General features: G+C 39.8%; 1 protein-coding gene and 1 long non-coding RNA gene across 2 annotated transcripts; both read right to left on the minus strand.

Moving 5' to 3' along the window:
- Positions 1-1503: 1503 nt before the first annotated feature.
- LOC103413314 (transcription factor bHLH104-like) lies at positions 1504-3847 on the minus strand. The gene is made up of 4 exons (XM_029096191.2): positions 3593-3847; positions 3393-3470; positions 3084-3246; positions 1504-1965 (listed from the first exon to the last, which is right to left on the minus strand). Exons 1-4 carry the CDS (start codon positions 3760-3762, stop codon positions 1708-1710), a joined length of 669 nt encoding a protein of 222 aa, XP_028952024.2. The 5' UTR covers positions 3763-3847; the 3' UTR covers positions 1504-1707.
- LOC139192781 (uncharacterized) lies at positions 2822-3084 on the minus strand. Its single transcript, XR_011577113.1, has 2 exons — positions 3002-3084; positions 2822-2918 (listed from the first exon to the last, which is right to left on the minus strand). It is a non-coding gene; the product is annotated as an uncharacterized lncRNA (long non-coding RNA).
- Positions 3848-16538: the final 12691 nt, after the last annotated feature.

Below are 16538 nucleotides of genomic sequence, written 5' to 3' on the forward strand. Positions count from 1 at the left end.
AGTGACATTGATACATTACCTTGTGCATCTCCACCAGTTACAGATACCACCCCTGGATGGAGGAAGAGTACTTCCAGAGAAGATTCCACATCTACCTATGAGACAGATAAGGAAAGTCAAGCCGATACCACACTCCGGGACTTAGAAGTTTCGTGGTTACGAGATCATTCTCCCACAATATTTCCTAATGTCATTTGTACTAAATCATTCACTTGTACTCCCTAAATGAGAGCTTGAACCTATGTACTTGTGTAAACCCTTCACAATTAATGAGAACTCCTCTATTCCGTGGACGTAGCCAATCTGGGTGAATCACGTACATCTTGTGTTTGCTTTCCTATCTCTATCCATTTATATACTTATCCACACTAATGACCGGAGCAATCTAGCGAAGATCACAAAAAGTGACCGTTTTCGCTACCTAGGATCTATCTTGCAAGAGAACGGAGAATTAGATGGAGATCTCAACCATAGAATACAAGTTGGATGGATGAAGTGTAAGAGTGTATCCGGCGTGTTGTGTGATCGTCGTAGGCCACTGAAGCTCAAGGGAAAATTTTATAGGACGGCAATAAGGCCAACGATGTTGTATGGCACAGAATGTTGGGCGGTGAAGCATCAACACGTACACAAAATGGGTGTAGCGGAGATGAGGATGCTTCGTGGGATGTATGGGCACACGAGAAAGGATAAGATTGGGAATGAGGATATCCAAGGTAAAGTAGGAGTAGCCAAAATTGAAGGAAATATGAGAGAAAATCGGTTCCGGTGGTTTGGACATGTGCAAAGAAGGCCTACTGACGCTCCGGTTCGAAAATGTGACTACGGGACAGAAGTTCAGGGCCGAAGGGGTAGAGGAAGACCTAGGAAAACTTTGGAAGAGACCCTAAGAAAAGACTTGATTACTTGGATCTAACGGAGGACATGACACAAAACCGAGCGCAATGGCGTTCTAGGATTCATATAGCCGACCCCACTTAGTGGGAAAAGGCTTTGTTGTTGTTGTTGTTGTTGTTGTTGGTAAGTAGAATTAAGGAATGTGAAATGTTGTCAAACAATAGTGAATCATTAAGATTCATCTAATGCAGGTAGGTGTATGACAAGGAGCAGTGTACTCGGGTCTTATAATCATCGTTCAACAGTGCACAGAAAAGAAAGGGCCAGCATCTATAGTTCATTGAAGGCATTTTACATGTCAAATGGCAGTTTGGTTAACATACAGTCTTCACTTTGTTGGAGGAGGTCATAACTTGCAGTTTGTATGAGCAAACATGGGAGCAAGAAAAGTTCCATTAAAAATACTTTTGCTTGATGCATTTGTTTGCCCGGCAAGTGTTCAAATTCCATCAACTTCAGTATTGCACAATGCATTTAATAAGAAATTCACAACAGACGGATAGAAAAGAAAACTGTTAGGAAAGAAAGAAATTCAGTGTATATGTTGCCAAGAACCAGTGCTATCAGATATGCTCTTGAAAAAGGTTGGGGTGTAAAAGCAAAATATGCTAAATACTGGACATTTACTAACTGTTTTATTCCGTAAATGAGAGCCTTCAAGCTTACATTTAACAATTCTGCCACACAAGTGCCACCAGCCAAATTAAAATCAGGCAATTGAAACAGCGCTGACATATTCTAAATGATCAATAAAATGGTCAGAAATGTACATGAGCGCATCTAAAATTATCCAAGTGCTTTATTAAAAACCTAAGCAGCGGGGGGCCTAAGTTTATGATCACGAGATGTATCACGGGCCGATGGAGGCAAATAGTGCCACATCGGGACCAGACTATAGCTAGGATAGACTGCCATCTTGTTTGCCCCAGGATGATATGCAGCTGGTACCGCTGGGTGGGTTGGAACAAACCCAGAAGGTGAAATTGCCATACCTTTCAACTGCTGCTCCAGCCGTTCTTTATCTGCTTTCAGTATGAGTTTCTCTTCACGAAATTCGTTCTTCTCTGCCTGTAATATGCAAGAACAGTCAACTAAGTGAGTACTCAAAAGTTCTATCGTACTGATTCTTAAATAATTTTCTTAACTCCTTGCATCCAAATGCACCCTTAAGTTAATAGTAATACCTCTGATTAACTGCAACAGATTGGAAACCAGTCCATTGTATAATGGGGTAGAAGTTCTAACTCCAAGAAAGAACCTAACATAATGTTACAAAGGATGGACACAGGCTTACAAGATACATAAATAGGATTTAACACACTTGGAATTTACGTGTTTCGAAGTGGGAAGAAACTGATCGAAAAACCAGCAAGCAGTAACACAACAGATAAATTAATGATATAACATCTGAGAGAGGGATATTATGAAAGGAAGTGATTTTCGCACACCCTTTTTCTCCTCGTACACACCCATGTATGGTTCTAGCCTTTGGATTGGATAAATCAAAGGAGAATCAACGGGCAAAACCAACAGGGGCATGTAAAACAAGAAAACAGGTGTGTGAATATCAATTCCCTATTCTTAATAGTTATAACTGCAAATTATCATAGTAATGGACTATTGTTTTGGAGAATGAATCCTTGTAGGCTCAGCTTATAGATGCCACAAATCAAGTCTATTGTAAAATTAGATGAATTGTATGATATTATCTCCATCAGAGGAGCTTGACCCAGGTATAAAGTAAAGCAAGGAGGACATTTGAAACTTTACCCGAGGTTAGCACCAACCACATGGAAACAATAAAAGCATTACATCAATCATAAACGCCCTATCATGGCTTTAAGATCCTCTATAGGAGTATTCTGTTCATTTCAGATCATCACAAGCAATAACCGCAGAAGTTTGAAATACTAGACTGGAGAAATGGTTCGAAAGAATTAGCTGAAACGAACAGAATACTGCTCTTAAAATCAGTGTTATCGGTCTTCTCCAACACAATATTTGGCTGAATTAACGATAACCTTAAGCCAACTCTCAGAACACTCGTAACAAAACAGTGTTATCGGTCTTCTCCAACACAATATTTGGCTGAATTAACGATAACCTTAAGCCAAATCTCAGAACACTCGTAACAAAACCATAAAAGAATAAAAACAAAAACTTCAAGTAAATGATGTATATCGAACCTTTAAACTTTTAACTTCTTCAAGTAACTTTTGATTTGTTTCTGTGAGCTCCTGAGCTTCAGCTCTCATCTGGTTCAAAACCTTTATGGTATCATCAAGCATAGCAGCCTTGTCCGTCTTCGGCGGCCTCCCAGGCTCCAAAACACCGTTCAACTCCACAAACCTGCAACATATTAATCAAACACCAATCCTTTTCAATCACAAAGAAAACAAAGACTCACCATTCTTTTCATCATTACAAAACAACACATTTCTTCAAATTTGTAAAAAAATAAAATAAAACAAAATAAATTAAGATTTTATACATGCCTGTCATTCAATCTCTCCCTCCTCAATTTCTCACGGCAAGCTTTTGCCCCTGATCCAGAGCACGAATCCGGTCGTCCCCTTATTACCAAAACACCATCAATCAAACAATCAATTCCGTGACAAAAAGTTTGGAGCTTTCGTGACTAAGAACGCATTTACATTTCTGAAGATTTCATGGAAAGCGGAAGAGGAGGAAATACCTCTTGCGGGGGCACTCTTTTTCCTGTGACTGTGAGGCGGAGGAAACGGCGGCAGAAGGAACATCGAGGGCGGAGAATTCGAAATCGCCGAAAGGAGTGCCGTTGGGCCAGAGGAAATCGGTGGGTTGGGGTTCGTCGATGTAATCAAGATAATCTATCCATTCCTCCATTAGAGATGGCAAAGAGAGAGACTGAGTCCTCTTCTATTAATATGAATATGATTCTCAGGACTTGGTTCGATGTAAATGTAAATTTAAATTTATTTTTATGAAATAAGCATACAAAAAACAAATTTAGCATGTTGTTTCTAATCTAAAAATCAATTATCATTGGTTCAGCAACTCATCACAACGTGCAACTATGATCCTTCAACTAAAAATTCATTATCATTGGTCCCGTAATTTTAATCAACTAGATAAATGATCCTTCAACTTTAACCCAATTTGAGCAATTGTCCCTCAACTTTAACCCAATTCTAGCAATGGTCTTTCCAACATAATTCATTTTGACAAAATTCTGAATAAGTTGACGAAAAATATCATAGCTACACGTTTTGATGAGTTGAGGGACCCTGATTGTAGCAATGGTCCTTCCAACATAACTTATTTTGACAAAATTCTTACGAAGTTGACGAAGATGATCATAGCTACATATTTTGATAAATTGAGAGATGAATAGCAATGAATTGTTAATTGTATGATCATTACTCCAATTTGATTAAAGTTGAGAAACTATAGCTACAATTTACTCTTTCAATTATTTTATTTTGTTTTATTTTATTTTGTTTTATAGATAAAAAGACCAGAATTAGAAAATATTAGTGTATTTGATGGTCATATTATTTGGCATGCCAACTGGTGTTATAAATTCATACAAAATCAATTTCGTGACAAAAAGATGGACTCATCTCTAAAGGGATCTTCATTTTTTTTTAAAAGAGATTAGTTGCTGACTTAGTTAATAATGTACATTAACAATCTAAAACGTGCTGCAGTCCTATCGGATTAGGAATGTGAATGTGTAAATCCTAGTATATCTAAGAGTATCTTGTAGTGACCTATTAGGAGTTGATTACCTATTAAGAGATGCAATCCTATAAGGGTAAGGATTTTACCCTTCTTACTACTATAAATAAAGGCATAAGGGGGTGATACAAGATACGCCTCAGAATTAAATCTCTCTCTTTCTCTCTTGTTGTTGCCGGCCCCCTCTTTCTCTATTCCTTAGATCGCTCAGTTAATTAGGCCGACAACACGTTATCAACACGTTCTTGCCAAAAGCTAAGGAACTAAAGGGTTGTAGGAGGAGGTTATCTTCTACAAATTCAAAGGCAAATCGTTTTCTGCCAATCAGGTTCTTCTAAAATAAATTAAAATATTTGAAAAAACCTTGAAGCATGAAATCATTCCCCATGATGAATGAACCCCTATATTTATATTTTCCTTCCAATTATATATATCGTATATATGTTCATATATTTTGTCAATATATATAATTGTTCATGCATTTCGCATATATTTTGTCAATATATATAATTGTTCATGCATTCCGCATACATGCTATGTGGAATTGTGAGTCAAAAGAATCGAAATTAATTTAGAAGTAATTAGGGTTTTTAACTCTAGAATTCGGGGGGAAAAAAACAAAATTGGGTAATTTTTCGCAGCACCACCATGCTAGCCTGAAACCCAATCATGTGGCGACAAACCTCGAGACAGCATCTCCGACGCCTTGGGTTGCCTGATACACAGGCCTGAAGCCCTAGTCCAAACCCAACCCAACCTGCATGCCATAAGCATGTTGGGCTTGTCCTTGACATAGGCCTGAAGCCTCGACTCGTCTGCAACGGCCTTCTTGGCTTGTTGGACCAGTTCCCTGTCTCGGCCCACGCCAACAAGCTTGCATGCTTGCTGGGCTTTGTCTTAGCCCTAGCTCGTGAAACCAAAAGCCAGCCCATACGCTTGGGCTTGTCCCTACGGCCCATAATTGAAACCCAACTGGGACTGGGGTTTCTTTGCACACCCACATACCCTTTGGGCCTTAACCTATGTGCCTACCCCAGACCCAACACGGCAACCTTCACGGCTGAGCTTACCAAATTGGACTCGTGGCCTGCAACCATGATTATGGCTGCTCCTAGCAGCCACCCGAGCGTATTAAACTCTATAGGGCCTTGCCCTACTCACAGCACCCATGCCCACCATGTGTGAGCTATGGTTTTTCAAACCCAATGCTAATTTTTGGCATTCTAAATAATTTTAACCCAAATGTTATTATTATTTTTGCTTCTACGATCGACCCCAAATGGTCTTAATCTATTGAATTAATTAAAGTGACCAGCAGTCTACTAATCTGACAATTAATCCAAAATTATTGGCCTCAAGCTCTCTTTTTGGCATTAACGATTCAATAAATTATTTCATCTCTTTGAACCGTTGACTATCTTTCGTAGTCCCGAAGCGCTCACACTTGAATTCCTGAAGCAATCCACAAATCCACTACGCTTTATTGTATATTGTATTTTGTGTTCTTGCAAGTACCCGTATACATATGAACTAAAACGTTCATAACTAAATCGAACCTACAGTTTCGAATTTAGTGCCTTTGAAACCTGAAGTTTTCATTCAAAACTTACCATATGAAACATGTAGCTTTCATGCATAAATTAAACAAATACATGTATATAGAACCTGAATGTTCTACAATGTATGTTTATGGCTTTCCATATGACTAACCAGGTTTTGTTGTACCCTCTGCTTAGGGACATGTTGAACTTGAACAAGGTCGATATCACCATTTTGGAAGTCTCCGAAAGAAACTACCTAAAGTGGGTTCAAGATGTGAAGTTCCATCTTACTGCAAAAAGTCTTACAGCTACCATTGAGTAACCAATCAATGAATCTCATAAAGCTACTGCTATAATCTTCATCCGTAGACACATCCATGATGCACTGGAGACCAAGTACCTCGCAAAGAAGGATTCCCGTACCCTCTAGCTTGCACTGGTAGATCATTTTAATCACCAGAAAGACATCTTCTTACATGAAGCAAGACATGACTCGCAGCATTTACGCTTCCAAGACTTCAAGTCTATGAATGAATAAAACTCTGAAGTTTGTAGAATCTGATCACTGCTTAAGTTCTGTAACGAGGACTTAAATGAACAGGATTTCCTAGAGAATACCTATTTGACCTTTAATGCCATCAATATTGTCTTGCAACAACAATATAGGGCACAGAGGTCAGCAAATTTTTGGATTTGATATCTATTCTACTTCTTACTGAAAAGCAGAACCAGCTTTTGATGAAGAATCATCAAGCTTGACCTACTGGCTTAGACACCACGCCTGAAGCGCACGCAACAACTTCTAGCAGCCACAACTAACGAAGATCCCATCATGGCCGTGGGAAAGGGCGGCAAGCCCCACCACAAGCCCAAGGTCCACCGAACAGAGGCTCGTCCAAGGGATGAAACTTCACCAGAAGTTCTAACCCCTTGCCCCGAAGGCCCTAAACTTCAATAACAATGGAAAAGCTACCGTTCAATCGGATTCCACTGAATTGGACATGTGCTACCTATGTGGATTAAGAGATCATTGGTCACGCATATTGACATGCCCGACCCTGATATACTCCAAACACCAAGGTAAGCACGTGCTAGCCGACACTTGAAGGTAACGAAGCCACACTAATATGCATGAGAACCAATGAATATAAATAAGACTTATAAATTTAAATATAATTAATATGAAAATGAGGAATGTGTTCAGAGCATACAACTAATTTGAGACACTAAAAAGGAAATAATATAAAATTAAATGAACAAAAAGATGGGTCCTACATCGAGAAGACTCGAAGATGCCAATGCGGGAGTGCTTTGACATCGGGATTGTACAGCTTGATTCTATGTCCTGAGGGGGCACAAAACAAAACATGAGTGGACCAAGTTGAAATATAAGTAGTATAAACATAGTTATTCCACAAGGTACTAACCCCTAAAGTTTATGAAAACTAATAGCATAATATGTGATAGGTTTTCCAAAAACTCTAACATCCCATAAAACCTTTCATAAAGCATATATCATATATAGTGTGCTAAATAGTGGTATCATACTCACCCGAAGGCAGGACATGCACCCGTAAGCAGAACAAACACCCGTAGGCGGAACATACACCCGTAGGCAGAACAGTGACCACTACATAAGCACAAAAACATTGTATATAATCTTTCCAACATAGGTACATATATCTCAACAGAGCTCAGTAGCTCAAACATCATATCTTAAAACATCTTCACAGTATATAGTCATCCATCATATATACTATAAAGAACGTAAAAATCAATAAAGTATGGCATTCCAAAATATTCTTAATAAAGCATGATATCTCATAGAGTGTAAATCAAATTTACTCATAAACGTTACGTAAAATGTAACCATTAAATCATGCTTTTCTTGTATGCATTCCTAATAGTAAAATATGCATTTTGGAAGGGGTCCACTCATAGATACTTCGGCATCGAAGAGCCACGTAAACTAGCAAAGACAGAAATGCCACAATAAATGCACCTAAGCACATAAAGGGTCAAATTAATAAAACTATACCATAACAATTGAATTTCAGAAAACGGAAACGGATTCAGGACGTCAAAAAACATAAGGGGGAACTCGAGTACCCCTACGCACTGCCGCATGCAGCCTCATGCGTTGCCACGGGATGGAGGCCTCGGCGACCATGTGCCAAGATGGGTCGTCGAAAAAGTCATCGGCACTGCAGTGATTTTTACTGTGGACGGTGGCCGAGCACAGTACCTTTGGCGGAGGCGCGTGTACTACACGCGCCAACATAGGCGGCCCTTCACTTGCGCCCATGCGCCACTCACACGAGGCCTGTGTTCTAGGATCCGATTAGGTATGGGCTTGGGCTCAGGGTTTTGGGCCCTAAGGTTGGGCCTGGGCCCAGGATCTAGGCCAAAGGTTCCATGTCCCAAAGGCCTAGGTTTAAGTTATTGGGTTAAAGGGTTTAGGGTTAGGTTATATTGGGTTTGGGCTTGAAAGCCCGACCCAAGTGCTTGGGCTGGTACAATGGGCTTTTGGGTCTAGGTTTAGGGTTACCAAGTTAGGTCGTCCCAGTTTTCAGGAGGGTTTCAAATAAGAAGAAGATCGGAGCTTCCCAAGCTTCGATCAACACCGATCTTCGATCATTTCCAAAGATTTAAAAGCCAAAATGAAGGTTGAAAGATAAGGAATGAGATCGTACCTTTGTGGTCCCTCACCGTGGCCAGAGCTGGCCGGAAATTGGCTCGAAAGTCTTCAAACTTGTTGAAAAATTGGGAAAACACCTCCCCGAGTTGATTTTTCGTGTTTGAACCTTCACTAACCCCTCCTCCCTCACCAAAGCTTCAGGGTTTGATGACTGGTAGGTGTTATCGTCGATATGTAAGTGTGGGTCGGGGTGTGGGTGTCGCCGGAGAGGGGAGAGCACAGAGAGAGCTCAGGAGAGAAAGTGAGGAAAAAAGAGAGATGTATGAGATTGTGTGGAGGGAGAGAGAGCACGGGTCCAAAGAGGGAGGAAATGAGAGTGGGACAGGGGACAACCCAAAAGCAAGTGGCACCACGGCACACAAAATAAGGCCCAAAAGCAAACCCAAAAGAAAATATCAAGCCAGCAAGGGTAAAATTACCAAAATTCCCTCATTCCAAAAATCTATAAATAAATATCGAGACGGGTTGTTACACGTATGCCGAGCTACCCCCGAGGCCATTGCCAAGTATCATTCTCGTTGTGAGTCCAACTTTGTGCATGTAAAAATCCTTGAAGCGACTACTACAACTCTAGAGGTTTCAGATTTTTAGGAGGCATCCGCTCCTAGGGAAGAATAAATTTTAGACATGTTTTTAGGGTGTTTAACCCCTAGTGGCCGAACCCCCCTAATTTCTAGGTTTATGGTTTAATTTTCGAACAATTTTTCTAAGTATTTGGAATTATTTGTTTGGTTTGGTTTTTTTGAACTTTGGATATTATTTTATGGACATTATTTCTCAACTTGATTAATTAAATGAATGGAATTATATTTATGCATGTGACTAATTCAATTAATTTATTTCTGGGTATGACTAGTGAGGAAGTTAGTTGTCTAGCTGATAGTGCAACTACGCACACCATATTGCGTGAGAAACACTATCTTACTAACTTCATACCTCAGAATGCACCTCTGACAACTCTCTCAAGCCCATCCAACCTGATAGAATGATACAGAAAGGCTCGTATAATGTTGTTCAATGGTACTGAATTAACCATTAAAGAGGCAATATATTCTCCCTGTTCCGTAAAAACGCTGCTGAATTTTAGAAACATTCGAGATAATCAATATCATGTTAACACCACTGAAGAAAATGGTTCTGAATTTCTTTGTATCACTTCTTATGAATATGGTCGGAAGTATATTCACGAGAAGCTAGAACGTCTCTCGAGTGGGTTATACATAACAACCATTCGAGCCGTAGAGACACAGCCTAGTGCTGGGTTCTAAGACACTTTGCTGCTTTGGCATGATCGAATGGGACACCCCGAACAAGATATGATGCATCGTATTCTCAAAGCATCTCATGGGCATCACTTGAAATCTTATCCTGGCCATCCACTTTGCAAAGCATGTTCCTTAAGGAAGTTGAACATTCAACCATCACTGACAAAGATTATTCACGACCCTCTAAATTTCTTTAGAGAATTCAAGGGGATATTTGTAGACTTATCCAACCAACGTGCAGACCATTTAAATACTTTATGGTGTTGGTTGATGCATCGACACGATGGTCACATGCCTGTTTGTTGTCCACACACAATGTTGCATTTGCAAATTCCTAACATAAATTATTAAGTTTTGGGCTCACCACCCTAATTATCCGATCAAGTCGATTCGACTGGATAATGCTAGAGAGTTTACGTCACAAACCTTTAATGATTATTGCAGGTCTATTGGGATTGAAGTTGAACATCATGTACCCCATGTTCATACCCAAAACGGCTTGGCAAAAGCTTTCATAAAGTGCCTTCAAACGATAGCTCAGACTTTGGTTATAAGAACCAATTTGTCGATCTCTACCTGGGGCCATGCAATATTACACGCAACTATGTTGGTCTGCCTAAGGCCCACCGCTATCTAACCTTATTCACCGTTACAATTGGTTACTGGATATGAGCATGACGTCTCGCATTTAAGTGTGTTTGGGTGCACAGTCTATGTGCTAATAGCGCTGCCACTACGTAAAAAAATGGGTTCTCAAAGAAAAATGGGAATCTATATCAGTTATGATTCACCATCCATTATTCGCTACTTAGAGCCCTTGACAGAAGATTTTTTTACCGCACGTTTTTCGGATTGTGACTTCGATAGGACAATCTTCCTGCTGTTAGAGGGAGATAAGATCACTAACGTTCCTATAGAACACCGTGAATTGTTGTGGATTACTCCCACTATGTCCCATTTAGATCCCTGCACGCTTCAATATGAAACTTAAGTGCGACGCATTCTAGATCCTCAGAACATTGCTTAAAAAATGCCGGATACTGTTAATGATCTAGCAAAGGTGACGAGATCACACATACCCGCTGTAAACGCACCTGCAAGGATGGACGTACCAATCATATGCTGTAACACTGCTGTGGAAGGCCGAACCATCCCAGAGGGTGGGGCAGCCGCACCTCCCACATGGCAAGGTACACTGGTGGCTAACCAATCACCTACTCCTACCCTAAAACGTCGCAAACCTCCTGGTTCAAAGGATTCACAACCCCGAAAGAGGAAAAAGGCACAAACTAGTGAACTTAGTCTGAATCCGACCATTGCTTACTTATCCGTTCCAATTCATAAGGTAATTATAGATTACGGTGATGCTTTAGATGAAACATGTCGGCCTCCCGAGAATTATGAGATTTCAATCCATTACATAGTATTGGATGAGGTTTGGAATCGGAATAAGATGATAGTCAATGATGCATTAGTGTATACCATTATGTTTGATATCATGCTTAGTGATGACATTAAACCATGCTCTGTTAATGAATGTCGACGTAAAACAGATTAGTCAAATTGGAAACAAGTAATCCAGGTCGAACTCGATTTGCTTGCAAAACGAAAGGTGTTTGGGGCCGTAGCTCCTACTCCACCATATGTGAAACCCATGGGCTACAAGTGGGTTTTCGTATGGAAGCGTAATGAGAAGAATGAAATAGTGCGGTACAAAGCACGCCTCGTAGCGCAAGGCTTTTCTCAGCACTCTGGGATTGATTATGATGAGACGTATTCCCCGTAATGGACGTCATAACGTTTCATCACCTTATCAATTTGGTAGTTTTTGAAAAACTGAATATGCAGCATATGGACGTGGTAACCACATATCTTTATGGGGATCTAGATACGAAAATGTATATGTAAGTTCCAGAAGGACTTCCATTGATTGGTTCAAATAGTTCTAGACCACGAAACACTCTCTCGATTAGATTGAGGAGGTTACTCTACGAATTGAAATAACCTGGGCGGATGTGGTATAACCGTCTGAGTGAATATTTGACAAGTCAGGGTTATGTGAACAATGAACTTTGCCCATGCGTGTTCATTAAGAAGTCACACTCCGGATTTGTGATCGTTGCAATTTATGTCGACGATATGAACCTTATCGGAACTCCCGCAGAGCTTGAGGAAATTGCCACACACTTGAAATCAGAATTTGAGATGAAAGATCTTGGAAAAACTCGATATTGTCTCGACCTGGAGATCGAGCATTGTTTGGATAAAATCCTAGTACATCAATCGAACTACACCCAAAAGGTGTTGCGTCGTTTTAATGAGGATGAAACGAAGCCTTCGAGTACACCTATGGTCGTTCAGACTCTAAATGCTAAACAAGATCCCTTTCGTCCGAATGAGGATAAGGAAGAGATTTTGGAGCCTGAAGTTCCATACCCAAGTGCAATTGGTGCTTTATTTGGCTCAATGCACTAGACCCGACATCTCCTTCGCTGTTAATCTTTTGGCTAGATACAGTATGGCACGCCTCAACCCTGATATCCTCAAATATCAGGGTAGGCATGTGCTGGCTAACAACCAAGGGTGATGAAGCCATTTTAGACACGCATATATCTTAAAGATGTGTAATTAGAACAATTATGCCAAAGCAGGAACGCATTCAAAGCATAAAACTAACTAAGAATAATATGAAAGAATCACTAGGGAAAGATATGAATAAGGGAATGATACCTACATTGAAAAGACTCAAAGATACCTATGTCGAAGTGCCTAGACGCCGGGATTGAATGCCTCGAATCTAACTCCTGAGGGGCACAAAAACCAAAAATGTGAGTGGACCATAATTTATAATAATACTAATAATACGAAAACCAGTTTATTTCAAAACATACTAACCCGCTATTTTGAAAACACATATATAATACTACATATAGGTTTTATGAAAAATCCTAGCATGCCATGTAAAACATTCGTAAAACATTTGTAAATTGAATCTGTGATGTACTCAACTAGGGGTATCATAGTCGCCCGAACGCAATACCTGTTCATCACCCGAAGGTGAAGTTGTATAACCTGTCCATCACCCGAAGATGGAGTTGAATAACCTATCCATCACTCGAAGGTGAAGCTGTATAAAATAGCATACATCCACACTGACACTAGTCGTGGCTAGTGAAGCTATCTGACACTACTTTTGGCAGTGAAGCTGAGGGTATATCATATATCATATCTCACTCCTCCTCATCAACTGTGTCCTTTGGCCATAGACATCTATACACATGGTGTGCGGATGTGTCGTATGATAACCCACTAGGTAAGTACCAAAAACATATCTCAAAATCTTGTATCAAACATCGGAGCTCAACAACTCAAACCTTGTCTCATAAATCCATGATAAACCATAATCATAAATCCAAAATAAACATATACGTGAAACCATAGAATTTCATAATCGAAAACCCAATGATTCATAACCTTTAGTAATATATAAATCCGATAAATCATAATTATTCCGTAAAAGCAATCTAAATAAAACATAAGTATGAAAATCTGTAACATATTATAAATCATGCTCTATTCATAAAATATGCAATGCATGCTAGGCTAATATTTTATAAAAATATATAAGTTATGAAGGGTCCACTCATAGATATTTTATTAGCCGAGAGCTGCTCGAACTAGCGTGAACAGGATCACTTCCGCCAATGCACCTAAATGCACATAGAGACCATTTAGTAAAACCCTATGAAAATGATCAAATTTGGGAAAACAGACACCTGATTCGGATTCGGCACATCGAGAAACCTAAGGAGAGACCTCGAGTTCCCTCTACGCAGTGGCTGGCAGCCCCGACTAGCCGGAAAATTCAACAACTCCAAAACTTCTCAAATTTTACAGGAATGAAGATCTTAATGAGAGGAATAACTTTCATACCTAGGCCAAAGTCTAATTCGGCCGGGAAACACCTCAAATCACCCTCGATCCGTCGAAAACCCAAAAATGGGTGATCTTCAATTCGTCTTCTCTGTTACTCCACCGCCTCTAAACTTGTTTGGGCTTTGTTCTTGGGCTCAAGAGAAGGCTAATGGTGTGGTGGTTGAAGGAATCACCTTCAAAAATGGTAGATTTCTGCCGATCTCCCCCACAGTGTTGTCGGTGCTATCCCCACAAAATTGAGACAAAAAACTGTCGAGTTTGGAGTGGAACTTGAATAAGGAGGATCGAGGAGTCATGGGTAGGTGATGGCGAGCCTTGGATCACCGGAAAAAAGCCATCGGAAATCGTCTCCAGGACTGGGACGCAACATGGAAACGGGTGGGGGGTCCAATTGGCTTCTCCCAATTGGCTTCTCCCACAACTCTCTCCTTTCTCTTCTTTCTCTGCTTTCTGATTGGTTCACTTTCTCCTCTCCACCTTCCTGATTCAACAACACCCCTCTCATTTCTCTTTTTTTGCTTCTCTCTCATCCGCCCATCTCTCTCTTTTCTCTTTTTTCCTTTCCATCATAGCCACACACGTGGCACCAAATTGATGCTCCAACAAAATTTGGAGCCTTCCAAATTTATGGTTAAATGACCATTTTGCCCTCGATTTCATTCGTTAGTTAATAACTTCTTCGTTATAACTCCAAATTACATTCTGTTTGCTCCCACGTGTTCATAGCGATGAGTAATACGAGGATACGCCAAGAAAACGGATCTTATGTGACACGACAAGGTATCAACGTTTTTGCCTTGAAAGGCATTTTCGTAAATTCACGCTTTAAATTTATAAAATTGTAAAATTTGGGGATTGGTCGTTACACAGCAACGCGCCTACATGCAGACACTGGAATAGTGTTAAAGATATTTTCCACTACCTCAAGGGTACGACGGATTTGGGCTTGTTCTATACCCACGAATTCTCGAGATAAGCCGACACCCCTCTCGATCCTTGGGTTGATTCATGCCTTGTTGGTTACGCATATGCTTGTTATCTATCTAACCCACATAGGGCACGTTCTCAAACGGGTATGTCTTTACCGTTTGAAACACTGTTATATCTTGGAGGTCTACCAAGCAAACGCTAGTTACGACTTCTTCGAACCATGCTGAGATTCTCGCCCTGCATGAAGCGTCGCGATAGTGCTTTTGGATGAGAGCAGTTATGAACATATTCGAAGCACTAGTGGTCTTACTTCCATTGTTGACCTTCCTACAACGATCTTTGAAGACAATGCGGCATGTATCGAGCAGTTAAAGAAGGGATACATCTAGTTATCCAAAAAAAAAAAAAGGGATACATCAAGGGAGACAACACCAAGCACATAGCGTCGAAGTTATTTTACTCTCACCAGCAACAATAGCATTAGAACATTGAAATCAAGAAAACCTGTTCCCAGGACAACTTGGCCGACTTCTTCACGAAGTCACTGCCCAAGTCTACTTTTCAGAAGCTCGTCCAAGGAATCGGTATGCGTAAATTATCTTAATTGAATCACTTGTAGTCTTATTTGTATCTTGAATCAAGGGGAGTATCCTCAAGAATACTCACTTGATCTTAATGTACTCTTTTTCCTATGATTATGAGCATTTTTCCCAACTGGGTTTTTGCTACCTAACGAGGTTTTAACGAGGCACCCATCATGGGATGATCATACTCTGTTGAGTTCACTACTTTCGTCTTATTTGATGTTTGTTTTAGACATTATGCATACTTCTCACTTTTCTCCTTAGTCTTTGGGTTTTACCATAGCAAGGTTTTGTGAGTTTTACTACCAATGCATACTTACTTACTTGTGTTTAAGACTCGCGTTCACCCTTTATGCCGACGACTTCATCAACTGTTCTACCCCATCTTCTGAAGATCTGATGCGACGTTTTGTTTAAGTATTTAGACACTCAAGGGGGAGTGTTGTAGTCCTATCGGATTAGGAATGTGATTGTGTAAATCCTAGTATATCTAGTAGTATCTTGTAGTTACCTATTAGGAGTTGATTACCTTTTAAGAGATGTAACCTTATAAGGGTAAGGATTCTACCCTTTATACTACTATAAATAAAGGCATAAGGGAGTGATACAAGACATTCCTGATAATTAAATCTCTCTCTTTCTCTCTTGTTGCCGCCGGTCCCCTCTCTCTCTATTCCTTAGATTGCTCAGTTAATTAGGCCTACATCAAAACATTTATTTTAAGATATTCTTGCAAAATATTCGTCAAATTAAAAATATTTGAGATATCTAATTAAGTTCAAAATAAATGCTTCAACGATTCGGATTAAATTAATTTTTTATTAGAAAATCTATGAATGCAAACTTAAAATAAACAATTCAAATCGTTTAAAATTCAATATAAAATAAGACCCACAATCAGTCTTTTTATTTACATGAAAATGAGGACCCCTTTAAAAATTGATTCTGCTACTAAAAATTCTAAAAT

The sequence above is a fragment of the Malus domestica genome, chromosome 16, assembly GCF_042453785.1.
Source record: "Malus domestica chromosome 16, GDT2T_hap1".
Taxonomy (NCBI): Eukaryota; Viridiplantae; Streptophyta; class Magnoliopsida; order Rosales; family Rosaceae; genus Malus; species Malus domestica.

Coding starts and splice junctions, on each gene's coding strand:
- LOC103413314 (XM_029096191.2), bottom strand. CDS start 3,762: ATGGAGGAATGGATAGATTATCTTGATTACATCGACGAACCCCAACCC. Junction 3,471..3,592: donor AAAGAGTGCCCCCGCAAGAG/GTATTTCCTCCT, acceptor TTTGGTAATAAG/GGGACGACCGGATTCGTGCT. Junction 3,247..3,392: donor AGGGAGAGATTGAATGACAG/GCATGTATAAAA, acceptor AATATGTTGCAG/GTTTGTGGAGTTGAACGGTG.